At 40.1% G+C, this 24,793-nt stretch overlaps 1 protein-coding gene across 2 annotated transcripts in view; it reads left to right on the top strand.

The window, feature by feature from the left end:
• Positions 1–24,793, top strand: part of PXYLP1 (2-phosphoxylose phosphatase 1) — a 63,016-nt gene that overhangs the window by 16,041 nt on the left and 22,182 nt on the right. Inside the window, exon 2 of one of the 2 annotated variants that reach the window (XM_067301471.1) lies at positions 1,321–1,452. In XM_067301471.1, the coding sequence (XP_067157572.1) occupies positions 1,374–1,452 (79 nt within the window). In that variant the 5' untranslated portion in view covers positions 1,321–1,373. Of the gene's footprint in view, positions 1–1,320; positions 1,453–17,614; positions 17,637–24,793 lie in introns of those variants that run through there. The other variant, XM_013944409.2, reaches the window with a different exon arrangement.

Raw genomic sequence — 24,793 nt, 5'->3', positions numbered from 1 at the left:
ATTAGCATTTGAAAATAATTGCTTAAATTTTGAAATTTTGAGTCTTGTTGGGTTATCAGTATTCAGAGACTGAGATCAAAATCTTGGTAAGGTTGTTAGTTTTTTGAACCCAGAAGGATTTTGGTAAACAGGTATTTCTTAATTGTATGTGCACATAAGCTTTTTTTTATTCTCAAAAGCAGAAAAGAAGCAAGAGAGATCTCTTTCTATGAGCAAGTAAGTGTTAGAGCAAGAAAAAACATTGGTGGGAAAAAAGTTCTTTTCTGTCAACATTTTTGGATGTGCTGTCGTAAACAGAAGCCAGTTCAAAGGACCTGGGAATCTCAGAAGATTTCTTTCAAGACCAAGCAATTTCCTGCAATGTTCTGTCAGTGCTAGAAAAAGGCCTCTTTTGCTTATAAGAGCAGCTGACTGCTTTTTTTTTTTTTTTTTTTTAAAGGGGGGGGACAACAAAACCCCAATATTCCTTCTGTGGAACCATTTTCCATCAGAAAATGGACATCTGTTAAAACAGTGCAGTTCAAATTCTGTGCGCTTTTGTGATATCATTTTGCAAGGAGGAAGGGAGACATTTTTACTAGCAGTGCTACTTATTCAGGTATTTTCAAGAGAAATATATTTTTTTAACTCTTGCAACAGCTTATTTGAGTTTTGAAGTTTCTATAAATATCTGTTGATTTGAAATATGTCATTCTAGTCTTTGTCGAAACAGTTGTTTAAAAATACTTTTATGCAAAATTATTCCAGGTGTTACTCCTTATTTGATACACTGTTCCATTCTCTGCATAGTGGTACTGGTAATTTTTTTAAATCTTTATTTTCTTAAATAAGAACTTAAATTTAAGTAAGTTTGTATTAGTAAAAGGGCTGCTCTTTAGAGAAACTACTTTGAAACATATTTAATGGGGAGGGGGAAATAACTTTTTTAGCACATTATCGGATTATGTTCTTTTCTAGGGGTGATTTACTAAATTGCTCTTGAGAGCCCTTAGATGATAATATTCTTGTCACAAATTGTTTTGCATTGGAATGAGATATTTTTGTTAAAGAAATGTTGATAATATTATGAGATGAGCCTTAACCTTGCATTAGCAGAAAAAAACCTCTACGGGAAAAAGCAAATTCTTCATTTACTTGAAAGGTTCCTGTGTTGTGGAAATATAGCAAATGTAACTGCTGTCAAGACAACTGCTTGATACTGCTTGAATCACTTCACGTGCTTGCCTTTAAGAAATAACTTTACACTGTCAAAATGATATTTGAATTTATTTTGATGCTTCTGCATCTGAAATATGTTTGCCTTTGTTTTGTTGTTTGCAGGAACCATTCGTATACAGAGATGAAACCATGAAGAGAAAGCAGAACGAATAATAATGCTTTTCCGAAACCGTTTTCTGTTCTTGCTGGCTTTGGCAGCCTTATTAGCCTTTTTGAGCCTCAGTCTACAATTCTGTAAGTGTGTCCTCTTGTGTTGTCTGTTTATGGTGGTATACAGGTGTGGTTAAAAATGGGCATGCTTACCCTCTTGTTATTTAAGCATTCAGTTTGTGTTTAAATATTCATAACCTTTTCAATAATAGAAAAATAGATATAAAAATAAGAAGTGTTGTGTGCCATGTAGAAATCTACAATCTAGAGTGTTTTCAGATAAGGCCATTTCAGAAAAAGTTGTAATTTTGTAGTGATAGTGTAATTAAGTAACTGAATGTAGCTGAGTCCTTCAATGAAACTAAACAAAAAATGTTTGAGTAAAAACTACAGCAATTCCTGTTAAATTGCATCAAACTAAATGGGACTGAGAAAAAGCAGTGAGAGGACTGAGTGCTGGAACTTCCCCTTGTTTGTGCCCTTGCATTAGGAAACTTTAAACAGTTGAATTGGCTCATCGCAAGCGACTGACTTGTTTAAGAAAAGGTAAATTACATTCTGCTTCAAATCAATTAATCATGGGTAAACCCAGAGGACTATCACTTACTGAGGAGTAGGAGAATGATAGTGCTGAATGCATGTTTGTTTATGCTGACAAATAAGCGTTGTGCCAAATGACTCCTTGCCACCCAGTTTATGAATGATAACATTTGCTAAAGTGATGTGTGCAAACCTAATACTTGCCAATGTAATTAATTGCTGATAGAAGGCAAAGAAAAATACATATATGAAGTACAAGCTAACCCTTTTTTTGTCTTGCATCATGTATTTTACTGTAGATTGTAGCATGGTTTAACTCCCTGTGGCCCTTCTACTGATTATGTGTTGTTTTTTTTTTTGTGTGTTTTTTTTTTTTTAGTTTTGGTAGAATAAGTTATTTTCTGGTCTGTGGCTAAAAAACATAGAGGATTACTTTGGATTTAAAAAAATGTCTTTTGTGTATATTGAACAGTTGTTTGAGGGTTTTTTCTTTTGTTTTGTTTTTAACTTGGTGGCTTTATGATACATTCCTTGTGTTTAAACTCATCTGCATGTAACACAGAAACCTGTAGCTCTAAACTGCTTTATTTGGCCTCCTATGGGTACATGCCAAGCCCATCTGACTGCAGCTTGCTTTGCTCTTTATGGATCTGCCCTGATGTTATAGGCTTGGTTATGAATTGTGTACAGGGTGAAGGTGCTAGAGGAACCTCAGCTGAAATACAAAACTGAATTGCTCACAAAAATGAGCTTTTCTTAAAGAAGAAGAGGTAAGCATGTAGGAGAGTGAATCACCTGTCTTCAAAAATGCAAGTTAATTTCCCGCTTATTTAAAAGGTGCCATTTCTGCAAGAAGGATTCTAGGAGATGAAGAAGTTTGAGGGGGTGCTTTAAAAAGCACTTAAGCTGCAGCAAGCAGCCATCATGAAGGTTAGTGCCAATACTGAAATACATGTGGCGATTTTTACATAATGAGAACTGCAGTACACGCCAGCAGGAACCAAATAGTTTAAAATGTGCAGATAGCCTGATATTTCAACATCTACCGGCTTCAGCTTGGAGAGAGATTGGTTCAAAATCAGAACAAAGACTGTCTCCAAAAGACAGGCAGTGTTTGCTTCTGTCATCATATAAAACTGTTAGGAGAGCAACCTGGAGTCTGCAGAGCTTAAAAACCAAACCAGAGTCCTAAAACTGAAAACAATTCCTCACATATTGAAAATGCTGTTTCAGCACCTTTCTTCTGTCCTTGTGAATCTGTTACCCCAAGACATCACTCAGTTCAGAGGCATGCTTCCCCCTGTTTGTTTGGTTCTCACTGTTGCACGAAGTAGTAGTAATGTAACCTCTTGTTTCATATATAAAGTCTTTTTATGAAAGTGTTATGTGCTCGTTTGCTCTTTCAACAGATCATAAAACCTAGTTTCCAAATTTTAATCATTTCCTTGCTGCCCAGAGCAAATTTTAGTAATATTGCTTTATAATTTGTGTCAGATCATAGAATGAAAATTAGTTTTTATATATATATATAAATATATATATGCACACACACATATATACACACATATATAAAAAAATCGATCTATATATATATTTATATATAAATATATTTAGACTCTGGAAAATGCCCAGGCCACTGATTTTTACCTATTTTTGAAGGGAGGTATCTCCTGGAGCATTTGGAGTGGAAATGGATGTTTTATGGATGTTGTGAGACTGTGAATCTGTTAGCTAGCAGCCCACAGCTTTGGGGAGGAGACCTAGTCATTTTAAAACATACTGCTGCTTTTCTAAGCAGTGCATGTTGAAAATGTCTCTTCCTTTCTGAGCTAAATTTGTTTAGAGATGTGAAGGAGTAACATAAATGCATAATTATATAAACTATATATGTCTTCCTTTTCTTAAAATTCCGCATCAGGGCGGAGCATCACTCCAGTGAATGCTTGATGCTTTTCTCTTGTCCACGCGTGGAACTGCAGCAATTTGAAGCCAGGCCTGTGAGAGCTGTAGCTGATTCTGAAGTGAAGGGAGCAGCGAAGGCCAAGTTCGGAGGGGTTTCCGCAGGTTCTGACTTGGTAGTATGAACAGCTCATGCTGGGATGGCTGACAAGATTACAGGGTCTCTCCTGTGCTTGAACTGTGAGGGTGCAGGAATTGCTTGCAGCAGTTTACAGCCCAGTGTTTCAAATCAAGCATAAACTGGTGCTGGTTTATGTTAATAGGTTATGCCGAGAAGGGTCTGAAACTGCTTTAAGAGCAGTGATTTCTGCAGCCATGGTGAAGTGGAGTTGATGGGTGTCGTGTCTGCAGTCTCAATGCAAGTCCTTCCTTTTAAGACGAAGTACCAAGGCAACTGTTTGAGTTAACAATTGCCACATCTGAGGTTTGGAAACAAGGAAGAGAAACACTGGGGGAAGAACAGCTAGTACTGGACCTCAGTCCTCAGTGTATGGATCTGTATTTGTAGACTGGGGACAGACCCAGAATTGATGGATCACTTTATCTCCCGTTTTGATGTGTGTCTTTGTCCCTTTGAATGGAAAGCATGAGCTCAGTTCATGAAGGGAACTGGAAATGTTGCAGTGGTGGGAAATGGTTCCCCAGCAAGGACTGAGAGCAGGAGATCCCTGTTGTGAAGGAGGGGAGAGGGAGGGAAGTTTGCCATTACTATGGGTCTTTTCTTTCTGCCTGTTTCCATCTCTCTTAGGGCTGTTAATGGAAAAAATTCATTAATTCTTTGTCTTCTGGTTAGAAAGTGGACAATTCCAGAATGGTATTTCCGTGTTCTTGACAACAAGATATGTTACTGTGCTTTGACACCCTTTTTGTATTACTCATGTTTACTGTCTCATTCTCCAAACAATATTTCTGCTACCCAGTACTTGATGTAGAAGAATGGGCTTCAGATTTATAGGGGGGTCTACCCTGCATGTCTTGTTTCCAGGGCAGAGGTGGCACTGAAATGCCTCTTAAGATTATCTTCTACAGTGGCTTCTGAGTTCTGATTTAAACTAGACTGCTTTTCTGTGTTTTTCCCAAAGCTACTACTCTACACAGAGCATATAGAGCATACTCTTTAATGCTATTTAAGCGTAAATCATTGAGAAAGCTTTCCCACCATCCCCCCCCCCCCAACCTGTTTTGGCGACAGCTGACTGCTCCGAGTGCTAAAAGTGTTGAAATCATCCCAACAGCAGTTGAAATGGATTGACGTGGAGCAGTTGGCAAGGCTCACTTCTACCCATGCAGAAGTTATCTACCTTGTCTGGAATGTCATGATACCAGAAATAGAGAAGGCAGCTCCGTGGAGTGGTCAGTTTGCATTTGTCAAACATTGCATGCTGGACTGCGTTGCTAGATCAGGTGCCAGATCTGGAATACTGATCTCCTAATTTCTCATCGGTACAGCTAAAACTTCCTCATTCCCACTGTCCTGAGGAGAGGGAGGCATATGAGCAGACTCTACCTCGCTGAATAGTTGGAAAAAGTGTAGGTTTTTTGTTTGCTTGTTTGTTTTTAACTCTATTATTACTTGTTCTTCAAGGTAGTGTAGTTGTGGATCCTGCAGCATACCTTCATTCCTGCTGCCCGAGTCCTCTGTTACTTAGGCTTTGAGCAATGAGGGACTTGAACAGTTCTTTATGCCCTCATGTAGGAGCTAAAGGCACAGGGTTATGTGTACAGTCTTCACATGTGGAACAGATTCGAAGCTTATGTGCCTGAGGTGCATGCCTGCTTCCTGGGTATTTTGCTTATTTTCAAGTTATGGGTATTTATTTACATACATACATATTTTTTGAGTGTTCAAAAACTTATTAAAATATTCCAGAATGCATTAATAGTTTTTCCAAGGTTGTCTACAATTTGTAGCAAGTGCATAGAAGATTTCTTTTAAAAAAATTTATACCGTATACAGTTCTAGGCATCTTTTATATAATTGTGTGTCCTAGCTTTTGAAGCAAAGGACTGGAAGCCAGATGTATTTTCAAATTCAGTTTGGCTATTAACAAGTTGTGCAGCGTGAAACCTGGATCAGATGAGCAAGAGAGAGACTCAAATGCCTATTTTAATTTTTCAATAGCATAGAAAAATAGGAATTTTAAGTTCAGACTCCAGAAATGTTCCATTGCTGGCTGAAAGCATACTGCAACATCTCTCTGACTGGTAGATAACTGCAATGAGAGTTTATGCTTGGAAATCCCACTGGATAGGGTGTCTGGTTGACTTCCAAACCAAATACAACTGACAGCTTGAAGTTTTATTGGCAATTGTCATTGATTCCCTATTGTTTTATGTTTGAGTTCAGATCTGTGTGAAAGACTGAAGAAATATGTTCCTTGTGGTATTTATCACTGCATGCGTGCTTTTTATTTTTTGCCCGTTTATGTAAACGGTCATGACTCTAAAACAAATTAAAATGCTTCCCCAGTACTAGAGACAAAAGGAAAACTGTTTTTGATGGACTTTTAATTTAGACTATTGTAAAATGGAATTATGTTGTTCTTGTCTTAAAGACTTCGTGTTATGCTTTGTCAAAAAACCCTCCAAAACTGCAGAATGGAAAAGTGACCTGTCCCAGATTTACAGAGACAAAATACAGTTCACAATCTTTTCTATAATGCTCTTGAGTAAATCTGGGCATTTTACTTCTGCAGAAACAGAGCAAATGCAAGTTGTCATATCTTACTGTTTTTGCCAGAAGAAGAGGGTGCAGTGACTGAGGCCATCCTTCCTATTCTGTGTTTGCAGCACAAGGAGATTGTAAATGCAGTAGCTGGGGGAGTTCCCGCAGTGCAGAAATGGAGGATGGCAGCTCAGTTAGATTCAGGTTTGATGTAAGGAATGTGTCAGAGTCGGACTGTGGCTCATCCAGGTGGTCCAGCAGTCTCACATTGGAGGTAAGGCATAATTTAGGACCCTATCAATGTTAATTATGTTGGTTAGGCCTCAGATCAGCTCAGGAACAAAAGATTGCAAGTATGCCTTAGGAGTTGCATCCCCTCCTGAGGTTGGTGTAATACACAAGAACGCAATTATTGGGCATGCACACATCATACAGTATAGTGAAATATCTGTGTCTGACTGCAGAAGCTGAAGGTGGGTCTCATCAGGATGTTTAAACTATTTCTTTTTGATCTTGCCCTGAATAAACAAACTGAAAGGAAATTGAAAGCTAGCTGTTAATGACTATGGATTTTTATTTTTCAAATCAGATGCTTGTAAATGCATTTTTTTTCCTCAACAAAATTGAATAAATCTCCCCCCCTCCCATTTCCATTTACTGAAAGCCTAAAGAAAGAGACAGTCAACAGAAGAGGACTAAAAGTATAGTGGGAAAGCATCTCTTTCTACTAATTATTTATCCCTGTGGCAGGCATAAATTATACACTTTCCTTTTGAGTCTATTTGTTTCAGGCACTTGCAGAATCTTTAAGTCCCTGGCTCTCAGGCATATATAGATCTTGCATATATAGATTCCCTTCTTTTTTGAAGGTTGTTTTCCTAAATGCTTCGATACTTTGATCAGTGCTTCAAGCCTGTCTTTCTGTAAACCGAATTTTGGTTTTTGCCACTGATTTTTCTGGATGCCAGTACGTTCACTGGCAGAGTGCTGGTTCTGTGTAAAGTGCAAGATTTCTTTCTTTAATTTAGAGTAGTTTGTCTGCCTTGATGCACCAGACTTGGATGTTGGTGCTTTAGCACATCTGGATATGGCATTTTGCTTTTTCGGTAAATTTTATTTCACTCTGTGTTCTGTCATCTTGTTTTTGACACTGAAGGTTTTGGTTTTACAGATGAGGTCATACAAAACAAATCAGGATTCTCCACAAGGAAAAGTAGCAGAGTTTTGTTTTTTTGGCATGAGCGCTGCAAACAGCTCTTATTTTACAAGGACTGGAAAGAGCACCGAATGCAATCCCACCAGTATGCTTGCCTGAAGGTGACGGTTGTGTTGCCACACAGCCCCTCTTGGAAGCCCATTCACTTCAATAAACTCAGCCCCTCTGGAGCTATTGCTGCTGTTTGGATTCCATATAGCAGAATAAGAGTAATGTGGCAGTCTTTTGAGTTTAGCTCGGTGTCCTTGTCACTGCTTGCTTCGGGTCCTCCTGTGAGACAAGCCACAGCGCAGTGGATGCTCTCGCAGTCTGGGCAGGAGCCACCAGGGCAGCATGTGCCAATGCTGGGCACTGAGCCAGGACTTGCAGGTGTCAATGTGCATGGAAACCGAGGGGCTGTAGCATCCCTCTTCCGCCTCTCCATTCGCAATGCAGGATATGCTTCCTCAATTTGTGAAGCTGCGGCTGTGGGGCTGTGGAGCTGCCCCTATCCCCGTTTTGGTCGGGAGCTGTCTCCACCCTGGGCCTGACTTGGGCTGTGAGCTGCCCCAGCAGCCCCTTGCCCAGAGGATGCTAGTGAGGCTTTGAGAGGAGCGGGGGTATGCAAAGTCTGTGCGTACTGGGCGAGTTGGCTTTTTCCAAATTTTAATATCTGAAGGGCAAGGGGGCAGGGGGCAATGCAAGCTACTCAGTGAAAAGCTAGTATAGGCTGTCTGGCAGTTTCTAGACAGAATCCATTTCCAGAAGTGGATTCCTTACCACCTCTTACTGTTTCTTACCACTTCTCTACCCATAAACAGTAACTCAGGTTTCTTATCTTAAGAAAACTACTTGTTTGGTGAAAGAAAAAATTATAAAATCACATTTTGCTCATTTATGAAATTAACTATATTTAGAAAACTGCAACTTTGGAATTCTTGATGCAGAGAACTTGTTTTTGTCGTGTGTTACCAGTATAATAAATTAAAAGAAGGCCAGATATTTCCTGTTCTGAATTTTGCCTGCAAACTCATAAGCCTGGCAGCTTTTCTACTAATGAGACGTTTCTCTGGGGTTTTTTGAAAGTACTAATTTAATCTGAATTTAAGATTAAAGGGGAAAAACAGCCCACAAATAATATATCCAAGACTGTGTATATTTTAGTAGTGAATGAAGACAACTAACTGTAGATGTACAGCTTTTTGTTAAAGTTACTTTTTATGTCGTGACTGGAGGTTTCAATAACATTTTTATGATTCTCAAAGTTGGTGGTATAATATACCATTCAGGACACAGGGTGCATGTTTATGTTTTCCAGAAATTCCCTCTCTAAGGGGGAGGAGACACAGTGAATATTTGGGAAGGATACTATGGGACATTTCTGCTTTCTCCCAAAATAGTGGTCACTGTTTTAATTATAGCTCAGGTTAAGTTGATTTAGACAGGATTTGACCAGTGAAAAAGGAAAAGCATGGAAGTCACTTGACAGGCTACAAAATTTTATAAGTCATCTTTAAATATATGTTTTGGCATCATCCATTATGGTTACCTGAAATGTATTTAAATAGAGATTAATATGAGCTGTTAAAACTTATGGTTGAAAGCTACAGTAAATAAAGTCTACTACTTCACAAAAACTAACTGCAAGTCAGTAGTTAGGCTTCTGCAAATCCTTACTACATTGTTGTGTTAAATCCTAGAGGGAAGGAGATGAGACTGGAACATAGTGAGCATTTTTAATATAATTTCTCAAAATTTGACTCAAATCTTGGTACTACTACTTGCATGAATGTTTGAAAGTGTTGAATTTTGCATTTAAGCCTTTTAATAGTTACAGTAGTGTGTATTGCAATTATTTTAAACTTACAAGGGGGTTGGCAACTTTTTGTAGGGACAGTCTCACAGTTTCATTCCTATTAATTGCCTAAATTTTGAATGAACTGTAAACAGTGGGGGGAAAATGAACATTGACAGTAGGAGAAATATCTTATACCTAGCAATTAATATTTCTATCAGTCTTTGCATAGATTAATGCATTGAGCTTAATTCCCTTTATATAGATTTATTCTTGGATCAAAGCTTGTTTTGTTACTAATAGTTAAGCCATCTTTGTGGAAATACTGCTATGCTATACTTAAATCCTTCCTGTGTCTGGTTCCTGTCAAATTGGACTTTTAACTAATTGCAAATATGGCACAAATAGGGTCTACCAGAAGATGACTTGTATATTATTTATAGCTATATATTATATAAAAAAAAATTGACCTACATCTCTGTCAAAGACATGGGTAATATCTTTTTTCCCATACATAGAATGGAGTCTTGCCATGTAGAGATACTGTGGTTTTACCACCCAAATTCGGCTGTACCACAAATGGGAGGTAAAATAAGAAATAAGGAGAAATATGAATGGTGTTCATAGTGACTGTGTGAACTGGACCTGTAGATTTGTTGCCTGAAGATGTGAGTCAGGCCTTCGTTTCTGCTAAGGTACTCCCTAGCATAAACAACAGAACTACATACAGTGGCCCTCAGGTAGTCTGTTCTTGCGGAGGACCAAAATGTGGAACCAGCTCTAGTCCAGGAAGGTCCCCGAGGGCGTGATGAATTCCTCAGTGAACTGGACGACTTGTTTTTCTGCAAATCAGTGATGTGCCAGTGTAATGGCAGGCTCTATCGCAACTCAAGTCTTGCAACAAATGCTGAAGCAACCACATGCATAGCTCATTTCTGTGCATAAGGTTCTGTGGAAGTGTAGGAGACTTCGGGGAGTGGCGCGAAGGAATTTGCGTAGTGTTTTCTTCTGGTGACTCACATATTTTGTATTTTTTTTTTTTATTTCTTAAGTATTGCAGTCATTTTACAGGGTGACCTGTGACCTTGTTTACATTGTATAGTGACCTTGTTTACGTTGTATAGTCTGTTATGAATTCAGTAGTGTTTGGCGGTTTTCTGGAACCATTGCTTGGGATTTTAATGGCATAATTGCAGTTGCAGGTAATTACCTGCCCCCCCTTCTTTTTTCTGTGCTCTTTGCTGCTGTGTCATGGTGCCTTACAAATAACTGCAGATATGTTTTGGATTGGCATGTCTTTTTTAATGCCAAAAAGTGTTCGTAGGATTTTTCTGTAGGCTTGTTGTATACTGACTTAAGCTGTTTTTAACAACCATTATTTTATTTATTCTGAAATTCAATTTATTTTGCTTACAGATAAAATAAAGGACAGTTTTGTTTCTAATATGCAGATACATCCTTTATAAATGTTAAATTCAGTTTGGTGATTCAGGGTTAGTTCAGGTAGGTGAGGTCTGCATTATATGAGCCCTCGCTTCTCCTAAGAGCACGGCCCCTCTGCGCAGAATTTGCATTCTAGCTCTCGTCTGGGATTTTCAAGATAGACTTTCTAGCTGCAGCTGTGTGGAAACGGTGCCCACAACCACTGTCTGTCGAGGACTGTCCTGCTTTGAGCAGCTCGGCTCTTTTTTGAGAGCCTGCGGGCTAGGCAGCAAAGGCAGAGAGATTGCCTGCCTTCAGTTCTGCTGCCCTGGTCCTCTTCCTCCCCAGCGAGCTTTTCTGTCCTTGCTGGCTGGGCAGTGGAAGCGATTCTCCTCCCTGAGGGTGGTGGTGGTTGTTGTTGTTGTTGGTTTTTTTTTTTTCTTTTCCACATGTAGTTTCTCAGCTGCTTGTCCCCTTGCTGTATGCTGCCTTCCTGTGCACCGTCGTTTATTCCATGTTTTACAGAGATGATGTGATCAAAACAAAATCTGCATGTCTTAAGCTAAGGAGGTAATGACAGCCTTCTTACCTGCTGCGTTTTAATACAAGCCCTTTGTTAGTCTTTTGCTGGCCACCCTGGTGTTAGATCAGTTTTGTGGGCGTTTGCAATCAATTCAGAACGTATTAGATTTATCCGTCTCATTTTATTTTCCTCAGAGCTTTTGGGACAATATTATCTGTTAACTACAAACTGATTCCTCATGCAGTAATTACTCACTGCGCTTTTGTTTGAGATCTTTGTTCTACATCTTTGTTAAAGGCATGTTCTGACCCAAATACCTTTTCCCCCTTGGGTTAGAGTGCAGACACTTTGGTTCAGTTGGAGAGAGCAGGGAAAACTATCTTAACATCAAAGAGTATGACAGAACCCCCTGCCCCGCAGCTTACAGGCCATGTGGCATCTTCAGGAAAGCATGGACTACTTAAATTTTAGATTTAGCAGTAGGTTTGTCTTTCTGAGTTTTGCTTTGTGCCTGCCTTGATTCCTGCTGCGCTTCTGCACCATGAACTGAAAACCCATCAGTTTTGTGGATGTGTTAGTTCTCCTGTATGTATCCATTTCAGATGTATGTAATAGTCTTCAGATAGTTGTTCGTGTTTCTTCTTGGTCCTCTTAATTTTCCTCCTGCGACTTACCTGGCAGGCAGTTTTGTATCTTTTATTCATGCTTTTGCTGGGCTTTCACTTCTGAAATGACACAGTGGCTTACTCGATCCAAAGTATCTTGTCATTTGGCCGTGCAGATTTCTGAAGAACTGACTGTGTCTTGTAGGGCGTGCATATCTGCTGTGACTAATAGGCTTCGAAGCTGCTTCTATACTGATCGTGTGGATTTGGATGCTTTGAATGCCAGCAGGTAATTTTTGATTACTCTTTCTAAAAAAGTAATCTCTGTTCCTGAAGTTACTTCCCTTTAAATTTTTAAAGCTCACTCACTGAGAGAAAAGCAGTGCTCACATGTGCTAGCGGGCATTGTGCTTTGTTTGCTAATGAGGCGGGGGGTCTAAGCAGTTGTATTTAAAAGACTGAGGCATGCACAGAGTTGCTGCAGTGAAATATGGAGCCTTGGTAAGGGGAAGTGATCTCCCTTGGAGAGAGAGATATATATATATATATATATATATTTTTTTTTTTTTGTAAAATGTTGGGATTAAAAGAGAAGGAAGCCCTAGGTACATAGTGCAATTTTGGGCTTACCAACTGTGCACATTAATGCTGGATGAACACAAGAAATATGAACCATCACCTTCCTCTAAGCTGGTTTCCTGCAAGTGTCCCAAAGACATCAATAACTCTGTTGCAGAAAACACTGTTCTGAATCTTTGAGCTCCAGCAACTGTGCCCCTCATTGCAGACTTCACCACCAACAAAATCTCTCGGGCGCCGCTGTGTTAAGTGCATTGTATTGGATTCACTGCTGGCAAATCCATGGCGGCTTTCTGTACCCTGATGTCTACTGGGACCAACAGAGTGGAGCATGGCAGTGCCAGCTTGGAAATGTACTGGCATATGGTGTTGAGTGCTTTCTTGAGCAGGTCAGTTGTTGGACATAAGAGTTGAGATTAGATATGAAAAAGGTGCTAATTTAATGCAGAATTTAAATTATTCACTTGCATTTGTAAAGTTTTTTTATCTTAGAAGGACATTGATGTAGGGAAGTGCCAGGTATCTGTGGACTGAACTTGACTCATGGCATAAACTGTTTAATACGTTAATTTTTCCTGTGCCTTTGCATGGCTGAACCATAGATGTGTTTTATCCTGGCTGTTGGGTGCAACCCCCTGAGAGAAAGGGAGCTAACCATACCCGACCCAGGTGTGCAGAAACGGGGATACTGCTGAGGAATGCAGCACACAGCTCTGTTGAGAGGTGTCAGGAAGATACTTTTGCTAGTGAGCTGATGTACAGTTTGTGCAGCCCAGAAACGACTGACTTACTATCCTGAAACTACGGGAGAAACGTGTAAAGAACATAGTGGGCAGGTCAATGGTGTGCTTATAAGTCCTTTTGTTTCTTTGTTTTACCTAGGTACTTGTGTTTTGTTTTAATAGCTGGGTGTTCCTAGTTCACACTGTAATGCAAGTTGACTCTAGAGTTTGAAAAGCTGTTCTGAGTTTTTTGGGGTTGTTCTCTAAGGCAGTCCCTAAGAAAGAAGCAGACACACCCCCTCAAAGCTCTAGCAGCTCTTATCATCTGGTCTTTCAAAGAAGAAAGCGTTTTATCTAGACCGATAGGAAACAATTCTGCACGCTTCCTGCTCACATCTGTTTAAGGAGTGAGAGCACAGTAGCAGGGACTCTCTGCTATTGAAATGTGAATTCCTTAAAGAATAGACATAGGGGAAATATGCACATTTCAATAGCAGAGAGCCCCTGTAACTGTCAAATGCGGAAGCATTAGCAACGTATTGCTAGATGGCAGAACAGGAGCAACCACTGCTTTAAAATCTTCTTGTTGTGCCCATGAATTTTGTTAGATAAGCAATAATGGCTGGATCTACAATATTTATAAAATAATGCTTTTGGTCCATAAAAATTATTTGGTTGTTGCATCTCAAGCCTTGTTTGGTAGCCTTTAGGGCACGGATTTGGTATAATCATATTGCTTTTCACAGCCTGATGAGAGGTGGCAGCTATGCAGATAGATTGATAGGAATGACTTCATTTATAGCATCATGTTGCAGTTTATGTAACACCTCTCATTTGTGAATCCCAAACAAGCTGGTGGTAGGCAAGGGACTAACAACTGTTACCATAAGCAGTGGTGGGTATTTTTATTTTATCTATTTATTTATTTATTTATTGCATCTCGTCACTGACTAACCTGGAGCACAAGTAATACCTGACTTCAGTAATGCCTTCAAAGAGCAGGAAATCTGTCTAGCTGTCTAGGTAGGGGATTCAGACCCTTTCACATTGACTGGAGAGCTAAGCGGTAAGGTAATTAAAGGAAAGCATGTAAGGAAAAGCCTTATTATGTATATATCTTTGAGGGTTTTGTTTTGTTTTTTTAAAGTGAGTATATTTAATTACTGGAAATATAAATCCTTTGCTTTTTGAACACTGTAGTTTGCAGTGTAATAGGAAAATAGAATAACATATACAGGAAAACTTCTCATTTTGGTAGCAGAAGTGGAAAATGACTGTCCTCTAGAATTTAAAAAGGCTAACACTTACAGTCAGCATTGCTGCTTTATTTCTGTCAAGCTGAAAATCCTGGAAGTTAAGTAATGCCATATGCCCTTCTGAATTGTCGGTTGAAAAACAATTGGAAAACTCCCCAAAACTATAAAGCCATTTCAGAACCACAGCTGGACTGAACAAATACAAGCACCCATTGTATAATTTAACAAGTCTGAATGAATTTGGTCCCCAAAACCTGACGCTTCTGGCCCTTTCTTGCACTGTGGTGCAGGAATGGTTTTCTTAGCATATTCATTTTACTTGTGTAAGCCAGGTTGGGACCCTGTAAAAAAAAAGATCAGCAAAGTATACAGGTAATGCAGCTGGAAATAGGAAACTTGTTCACAAAAATCCTGGTGTGAGTTGGGTGTAGTTGGTAGAGCTACCATGCATGGAGGTCATGTGTGGTTGGCTTGGTTTATTTATTTTTGAACATGAACACATGCACAAGGCAACCTCTGGCCTTCCCCCCTGCCACTCCAGAGTCTGGAAAAGAAGGTGGCCCTGAGTCGGTACCTACCAGCTATGGCTCCGCGGGGTCTTGGCAGTTGTCCTGAAATGAGGGAAAGCTCTAGAGAACTTCCCAACTTGTGGTCCAGAAAATAGCTAGACCAATACACCTTGATCTACTCCTGGAAGTTCGGAGGGGATTTGGGCTATTTCTAAGTCTGTGGAAAAACAGCTAAGAAAAGCAATTTACAGTAGTTCTGAATTTCCCATATAGAAATTTGCATCTCCAGTGGAAAACTTCAGGGATTTGAAAATCAAGAAGGCTGAAAACTATTGGTCTAGAGTTAGACTGAAGAATAAGCTTTCAAAGTTACATTCCATGCAACAAAATTATGTCAGTATTGATTAATAAAATTAAGAAGCACTCAGAAGTTGCAGCTACAATCATATCTGTTACAGGGGAGGAGGAAGGACTGTGTTGTGAAAACTCGTACTGGGGCATCTGTGTACGTCTGCAGTAACAGGGCTATGCTTGTAGCACTCTGAAGCATGTGAATAGAAATCTTTGATTCTTCTTCCCCTCCTTAAGAAGTCTTCTCTAGCATGACATTTTGCTCAACTGAAATTTAGCTTGCTTTGTACTTGAGCTCGTGCATGGCAGGAGACCGTTGTCAAGTCATTAGTTTTGTCTCTCATAGCCTAGTATAAATGAGTTGTTCTTAAAAATGCCTAAATTAAAGAAAATGAACGCTTTAGAGCTCACTCTCCTTTCAGCTCAACCAGATCTAACTTCTATGAGATTAGTTAAGGTACATCAGCATCCTACTATCCCTGCCAAGGTCCCATTTTCTGTCAGTATCCCTGTGATGGGCAGGTTGCTCCTGAAAACTCATTTTCCTACAGAGAAACAGCATTTTTATTTACTTATGTAGTTAAAAATGCCTCAGACTTCTAGGGGGAAAATCACTTTGTAGCGGAGACTAGTTATTGTAAAAATGTAATGAAAACTTAAAGAACTGGGGGGGAAAATAGAAAACCTTAGGTAGCATTTACTTAGATTTCATGTTTCTAATGGACATGCCCTTCTCAGCCTTGGGATTCTCTTCAGGTTACAAAGAATATCAGAGAATATCTACCAGGAAACAAAAAAGATGTTTATTTGCTTTATTTTCACCCTGTGCTGAAAAATAGTGAGTAGCTATATATGTTCTTCTGTTAGTTTTATCCTCAGCTGCAATTTTTTTCTCTAACCATGTCTTTGACCCCCTTCTTTAAAAGATAGTGGAAACATCTTTACTTTTGAGTATTCATTGACAGCAAATGTGGCTTAGGCTGATGGTTCCCAGCTGTCGTTGTGATGACGATAACCGAATGCTGAAGCGGCGCGGTGTTCGCGCGCGGAGGCTGTGCTCAGAGGGCAAGGCAGGATCGTGCAGGCTGCCCTCCGAGTCTGCCACGCGCGAGGTGCGCACGTGGCTCCTTAGCGGTGGTCTGCCGCGGCGGCTCTCCCGCGACTGCTGCTCGTCTGGTGGGTGGCGAAAGCTAAAGCAGCAGCGGTTGAGGTGAGGTATTGGGGAACACACAGGCATTACCATGTACTTTAATTTGAACGGCGCTGCCCCTTTCTTAGCCAAAATGTTGTTATATCAACAGATGTCAGCCATAAAGCTATGTCTTATAGTGTAGGCGATGGTGGGCTGAGCTCCCTGCTAGGGATTGCAAAAGAAATAGCTTTCGAACGACTCGTCGAGGCAATGCAGAGTTCATTTTAATTCAGTTTCCCATGAGTATTTGTCCAGCTAGAAGAGAGCAGTCTCTCACTCTTCCCCCCCCCCATCCCATCCCATCCCATCCCATCCCCCCCCCCCGTTTGTAGCGGTATCAGTCTTTCCTCGCTGGGGGCTGAAGGGCAGCTGTAGCTGAGTATCTGAGCTCCAGCTGGAGGGCACCGTGGGAACTGAGCCTTCAGGCTCTGCAGTGACTTGTTCGTTCTTGGTCTGCAAGAGCAAAAGAAAAGGGAAATCTGCCTCTTCTGTCTTTATCAAATCACAAGAAGTAATTTGGGAAGGAAATAGGAGTATAACTTGTATGTTGTCACTTTGAAACAGAGAATGTAATGTGAAGAACACGAGGAAATAAGAACATAGCAGTAAAGAACTCGACAGAATTTTAAAACCTGTGTTTCTCATATTGACCCAGATAATGCAGAAATTCACTTTACAAGAGTCAGTGTGTTGAAGTGTGTGTGTTTGGGGAAACGTTTGTGGATTTCACCCATTTCTCTTGACAGGTTTATGTTTATATTTAAGAGTTCAGAATCTGATGTCCTCTTCCACAAGTCTGCTGGAGCATTCCTCATTGCCTTCAGAAGTAATTGATTTTTTTGCTGTTGGAAAGCAGATGTGTACCTATACCTGATAGGATCAACAGAACTATTCAAGTGGACTTTAACTGCTGGTGTCAGTATTGCAGAAATCTGTGGGTTCTGCAGTATGAAGTGTATGTATTCAAGGCTGCCATAGCATGCATATTTTAGCACTTTTGATTAGAAGTACTGGTTTGACAGGAGTGTTTATTCAATGGTATCTGCTGCTTGGTCACTACACTTTTAAATACTTTGCATAAATATCTGTAATACAGTCTCTCCTTGAACTTGAAACATAGGATGCTGGCAATGGGGTTGTGCTGTAAATCAACAGACTCCAGGAAAATTGCCTAAACTACTGTGATCTCATATGGGAGGAAAAACAGCAGTGACAATCCAGAAAGTGAAAATATATCAAGTGGGTATATGTCTCGACACACCTCAATCCAGAATGTGCTCGCTACTAGTGCTGACTCTTTTCGAGTGCTCGGACGCTCGGGGAAGGGACCTGCTGTCTCTGCTCAGTGTCGCTCCCATCCCACTCTTCTGTGGGTGCCATGAGGCTGGAAACTCTTGCCTGCTTCTGTGACAAGGTTGATGAATTTCTGCTTTGGGTCATCCCTTTTCAGACTTCTGCTTTGATAGCATTTTTAAGTGCTTACCTCTGTTGCCCAGCTACAGTTGTAATCTGGAAGCTGCACATATGTGACCTTGAAACACATACTTATGATTGCTGGGGTGAAGTATTGTGGAGAAATTACACTCCTAGCAACCTTCTTTGGCTTGTCAGGGATTTGTCAAAGCGGGGCTTTTTGTTGTTGCTATTCTAGGTTAAATTTGGATTTTTTTTTCCTCCATGCTGTTCTTTCTGTTATCCCCCTCCCCATAGCTCTTTTCACTCTCTGCCTTTGGAGGGGTGCAGAGAGAGGTTAGCAGCACTGTGGGAAGAAGGCCTTGAAGCTTGGAGCCCATGGTACGGTAGAAAGGGCAGCAGTCTCCCAGGGAGCTTTCTGCAGAGAAAACATCTGTGCTCCAGGGCCTCCTGGCTGCGCTTCCTCGCCAACAGGCAGAAAACGTGTTAGAAGAGGAGGAGAAAATGGAAGGGTAGATGCTGCGGGAAGCAGAGGTGTGGAGAAAGAAGTACATTCAGATATGGATGGCTGGGAAGGAATAGAGACTCCAGAGATACTGAGGACTGTCACTTCTTCAGAAGCTTGCTGTGGACAGACTATATATGTATTTTTTATTTCTGCTTCTGGGCCATATGTTCAGAGGCTTTACAATGCCTTTTTTTAAGGTTTTTATGCTTGTTTTTCTTAATGGTACTCGATTGCTTTACCAAGGTGGGGCTAATCAGCCTTTTCTGTTTGTGTGATGATACTCAGCTTTCGCGTGGAGCCCGCTAGTAATTGTGCAGTTGTGCGTTATGGATAAAGGCAGTCGCTGTTAATATGGCTCGTACCGTTAAACTTGCAAAGCCTGTGTTCAGCTGTAAGAAAGAATAAAATGAGAAGGGTGGATTGTGTGTCACACAGACATATTTGAGCTTTGTTGATGTTCAAATACATGTTTGTAGTTGGAAGCAGAGCTTTAAAAGTGACCCTAGGGACTTGCTCCTGAGGCGTGAACACGGGATGGCAGGAATCAAACCCGGTGCGGCTGAATGTCGGAGCTCCTGCCGTGCTGTTCCCGCTCCGCCTCGCTCTTAAACTGACGGCTGGTTACCTTGTACGATGTGCTCTTCAGCCCATAGGTACTTCACCTTTTTTTATTATCCAACCCCCCTCGCCCCGGTTGTTTTTGTTTCTATATAAATCTTCACCTGTTTTTCTGCCATCTCAGTTGTTTTGAAGCACTCCTCCCTTTTCTAATTATTCTTTACATCCTCTTCATCTACTTTTCCTTTTCTATCTTCCAGTTTTTCAGAGAGAGAGAGAAAAACTAAAAGGAAAGTCTACATTCCTCAGCAGAATTTCAGAAGTCTGACTTTTCTCCTCTGTGCTAGGCAACCTTGTTACTGCCCTATTAGGAGCAAAAAAAGAGGAGGGAAAAAAAAAAGATAGAAGAGGGATAAATAACTTTTTGTGTTCTCTGACATGCGCATTTATGTGTGTGTGTGTGGTTTTTTTTTTTTTTTTAATAGCATATTAGCATATGGTTACCTACATTGGGGTGTTCTTGCATTTCTGCTGTGTGGCTTCATTTCCATGTGACTGTTTTAAATAGTATGTTTGCATGGAGCTGAAAGAACCTTCTGTTTTAAAAATGATGAAAACTTTAGGTCTCCATTTAGTCAAGGGAAAATTGAAGCTAGCATGGCTACTTGTGTTGCTGCTTCTCAGGCTGGTTGGGGTTACAAGGGAGAACAGAAATGGAAAATCATTTTATTGCCTGTCTTTCTGCTTTTAGGTAAATCTAAAGTGAATTTTTTTCATGGATAAGTCTTTCTTTTATGTAAACAGTGGCAATATCTTCGTGTTTTTCAAACCGAAACTAGGATTGCAGGGGGGAGAAAAATTGGTAATGGACTGATTTAGCATTTAATTTTGTGTTTCTTCTCCATGAATTTGTGCTTTGTCTTATGTTTGTTTTTCTGCTGTACCGAATTCCTGTTTGTTTTGTGTCAGGCTTTTGTAGCCCTAATCCAGATTGGGCTGGCTCTCTTCTGAGTATAATAGTTGATATGATAAACTTGACATTCTTCTTGTGTGTCGTAATTGCTACAGTCATTGTAATGAAAGCACTTCTGAATGGTTCTCTCTCGCTTAGGAACTACTTTTCTAGTTTTTGTCTTTACTGGTGTATTTTCTTGCATTCAGGAACTGTGGTAAAGGGAAAAAACCTGACAAATTAGCCATATCCTCTTAAAATAGGTCACATGTAACGTACACTGACAATAAAACAGTATGTCATAACTTTTCAGATACCGCTGTTTATACTCAGTAGTAAATTTCTTAGCCAAAGTTATAACTTCATTTAAAATTTTGTCTTCAGGTTCTGTAGGGCAGTTAGTGTGACTTAAAATAAAAAAGTGCTGTAGACTTTTTGTTTGATTACACTGTACACCACTAATAAATTGAAGGAAAGTGAACATAAAAGGCAAATTTATGTAAAATTTTCTAGCTCCATTAAGTTAGTGTCTGAGTTTAGACTTTTTACTCTAATTTTGTCAAATTAAGGAACTAAAACGTATTTGAACTTGAAGGTGTAAAAAATGCCTGGCGGCAGGGTTCTGCCGCAGCCCGGAGCCGTTGCGGGGTGCCCCGGCCGCGCGGCGCCTGACGGGGGGTGCCTGGCCGTGGTCCTGGGGGCCGCGCGAGTCCCAGAGCAGCCGGCGTGTTCAGTTTATTTCATGCCTCAAATTTTTCTGGTGCAGTGGGGCACCTCTCGGAGCTGCTGTGAGGTGTCTTCTGTTTTAATGTTTCTGTGAGCCTTGTATTTTTTGTCCCTGATAACGTTTTTTTTTTTTTTTTAATGTTTCAAAGTAGTTCTTGTGTAGCTTCTTTAGTTTTAAAATAAGCATATGAATATTGGGACAGAAAATGTTTTCTTTCCCTCTTTGTCATCAAACTACCTCTATCATAATATGTATGTATTCTTTGTAGTTTTGGTGTTGGCAAAGTTTCCAGAAATATCACCAAATAAGTTTCAGACAGTTTGTTAACTGCCCTAACTTTGGGAATATACAGAGATCAAAATCATCTGATACATTTGTTTTACATTGTTATATTCCTGGCATAGTAAAAAAGTGAGCTTTGAAAGTCAGCAATGTGAAGATCTTGTTCAAAAACACTCTTAATCAAAGATTTAAGCATGACCGTATGTTCACTGGCAGACTTCTGTTTTGTGCAGGGCATGTAACAGTGAACTAATAGACCAATTCATATAAAATAGTGTCAAGCTATAAAAAGCTGTGTAAAAGTTACATAGTAGAATTATAATCTTACAATGATTTACAGTTGAAAGCAGCATAGAGTTAGGAAAAAAAGATGAATTTCAACTCTGTACGAGTGACTTCTTTTTTTCCTGCTCTGCGCTGTGTCAGTCTGGTATTACTTGTGAGTATACTGGTCACGTTTGGACCAAAACCCCCACTTGGGCGACAGAGGTGGGACTGATCGTGCAGAGGAGGACTTTCACTAGTGAGATACTGGCATACGGGGGAAAATGGATGGTTTTCAGAGCTTTAAATAGCTGCTCCTTGTGGTGTTAGAGGTACCTGAATGGAGGAACGCACGGAGCCTGCTACGCAGTAGGGAGCTGGAGAGGATGAGGTGTGCCCAGCCGGACGAGGCAGCTGGGAAGCAGGATAAATGAAGGCAACTGGGGAGCACAGAGCTCAAGTACTGGGGGAAAGGGAGGGAGAAAGGAGAAGACATTATAAAGAGGCAAGGCACTAACAATGTCCAGGGAATGGCAGAAAATGAGAAGCTGTAAATAACTGAGGGAGGCACCCGAGACTTCAGCTGTCCATATGGAAAATACACGTGACATTATTTGGGACAAGCGGAAGCACCAAGAGGGGCAGAACTCCATGGGGTCCTCATCCAGGCTCGTGGCTGCCTGCGAGGGGGTGTGACGTGGGAGGAAGAGGAGCAGCTGTCCTGCATGGGCTGTTTGGGGTCACCGTGCTGGTGAGGCTGAGCGAACAGAACGCAGCTTTCCTACTGAAAGTCATACCTCCTTGGGCTTGTGTTTTCCCCTCTTCTGAAATACTCACTATTTTAATATGTATGCATTTAGTAGAGATTTTCACTGAACTGCCTAGACTGGTGTCCAAATCATACTTTTTTTTCTTAATACATACAGATGAATTAAAGACCCAGGTATTTGCATATGTAGTTTGGTTGATTTCTTCCAATATGTGTTACTTCACGTATGTTAAAAGTAAATGCTACCTGTTGTGGCAATGCCTGTTTAAGTGACTGGAATTCTTTGACCTTTCTGATAATTTTCTTTGCTTGCCTATAAACAATTTGTACCACGTAAGTCAAATATCTTTGGAAATCCAGTCAACATGTTTATGCCCTTGGAGGGTTGAAAGACAGAAGCTCCTTTAGCCCAGTCCTTATCTGAGACACTTGGAAGCAGACAGGGTGGTAGCTGTTTAGTGGGGAACTCCTGTGCCCTTTCTTCCGCCCTGGTATAATCAAAGCTTATTCACCAAACAGTGCATGTAATATTTACCAGCTACTACTAAGTAGTTAATAAATGTAATTAGCAGCATTACTTAAAATTTAGGACAGGCTGTTACCAATTACTTTTATTCATGGTGTGAAGTATTGTTATTCCTGATCTTTCTCAGAGTCCATTTCCAGTCCATGGGAGAGTCTTAATTTGCACCCAAAGCTGCTTTGTCTGAAGAGTCTCCTTTAAGGGTGTTTTGTCAGTGGCTTTTGTGAAATTTAAACGTGTCATCTGATAATCCTGTAGATGCCATTTTTAATATGCAATTTTACTTTTAATAATTTAAAAGGAGTAGATTCTTCTTTTAAAATTTAGTGGTTTTCCTTGTTCTTAAATTTGTCTGGCTGTTTTAAAGTATTTCTTCAACTGATTTGTTTAGAAATGAAACTTGCTATCTCTAGATAAAATATGTGGCCCCATGAATCCTAAGGTACTTGATCTCAATAAGCTAACATGCATCTGTTGACTGCTGTACTTAATAGTCTTGGTGCAAAAATCGGATGTGTTCAGCTGACTTGGTACATTTTTGAGATTAAGTTAGTAGCAACAATGTTGTGGGGTGCTTTAGAGAAAACTTTTAACAGAAAGCTAGTAGTAGTTACTCTTAACACATTTCTGTCTAGGAAACTTGACCAATATAATACAGCTGCTGTAATCTCCTGTCTATGCTTTTATTAGACATGGCAACTACTTTCTTGTAATTCTGTTTATTCGCAGAGGCCAGTAGTTACTAACATAACACATTCTTTGGGATTTATATCCCAAATACAAATTCTCTGCGAGTCCCCTTCAGGCCAGAGTCATCAACCTCTGATAAATGTTCCCCAGATTCCCTGTTATTAAATAGAGTTTCTCCATCAGTTGTTGGCACTCTCTCACAATGTACAATAGCCTTAGCATGGGAGGAGCTGAAGAATGAGTCTGATACGTAAATCGGCGTGGGAATGGCAGCTGAGCCCTGCAGTTTAAATGGCCAAACTCAAAACTGCAGTTTCGTGTTCTTGTCAAGCACAGTCCTATGGGTAATTGCATACAAAATCTGAAGTATCTTGAGGAAAGGTTTGAAGCCATTGCTCTGTGGGTATTTGCCATGTCAACAGTTATAGCAAGGGTATGGAAAATACTTGTATTCTGGTTTTGGCAGGCAAAGAGAAACCACATAAATGTTAAAAACTGTGTATTGTACTATAAGAATGAAGAGTCTGTGTTACATTAATGACTGTGAACTTTTAAAATCTTTCCATGTGTTTCACTTCAGTTTGCTGTCTTCGTTGTTCTTTGTGCGCACAACTCTACTCCAGAACAAATTTGCCTCTCAAGTTAGGACTGGGAGTCAAGGTGCAGCTGAGGAACTGGCCCAGAAGAATCAAAACTCTGTTTTGAAATTTGTCCTCTCTGCCTCTCTGCCATATTTTATTTTGTGTTGTGTTATTTTTGCCATAGAACACCAATAGTGGGAACAATATGAACAGTTTTCCTCCTCATTTTCACTCTGAATCAGCTAGTGTTCAAGTTCCAGAGAATACTGCCAGGAAAAGAATTGTGAACATTCGTTATTACAAGTGTCATCTTGTAAGGCTTGTAAATTAACTAGCGCTTTCATATCAAGACAAGCTAAAGAGCCGTTGTCAGTACAACTCTGACCTTAAATTCAGATACTGTGGAAGCATGCTTTTATATGTCTGATGACTGGTAAGAGTATTTCTGTTAATTTCCCTGCTACGTGTGTGTTGAATACATTTCTTTCTAATTAAAAGTTTTGTCATGATAGCTTCAGTTGCATTTCAACAATAATATTAACATTTGTGCACATTTTCTTTAAATAGCCAATCTATTTAAGGCTGGCAAGGTAGCCGAAGGAGGGGAATTAGTGAGAAAAGCGATGGGCAATCTAGCCCCTTCAATCTCCATTACTTTGTTTTCCCAAAGGTTCACAGTAGCATGGTCTTAACTATGCTGTGTTGTTGGTATCACTGTTATGGGAGGTTCAAATGATATCACGAATTACCAGTTAAAAGTAGATGTCTGAGTTCTATGCAATTTAAGAAAATAATTGGGAGCAAGGAGAAGTAATCTTACTCTATGAGTTCTGTCCTATTAATGT

Source organism: Apteryx mantelli, chromosome 9 (genome assembly GCF_036417845.1).
Source record: "Apteryx mantelli isolate bAptMan1 chromosome 9, bAptMan1.hap1, whole genome shotgun sequence".
Classification (NCBI taxonomy): domain Eukaryota; kingdom Metazoa; phylum Chordata; class Aves; order Apterygiformes; family Apterygidae; genus Apteryx; species Apteryx mantelli.
This window is presented reverse-complemented; position numbering and strand designations above follow the sequence as displayed.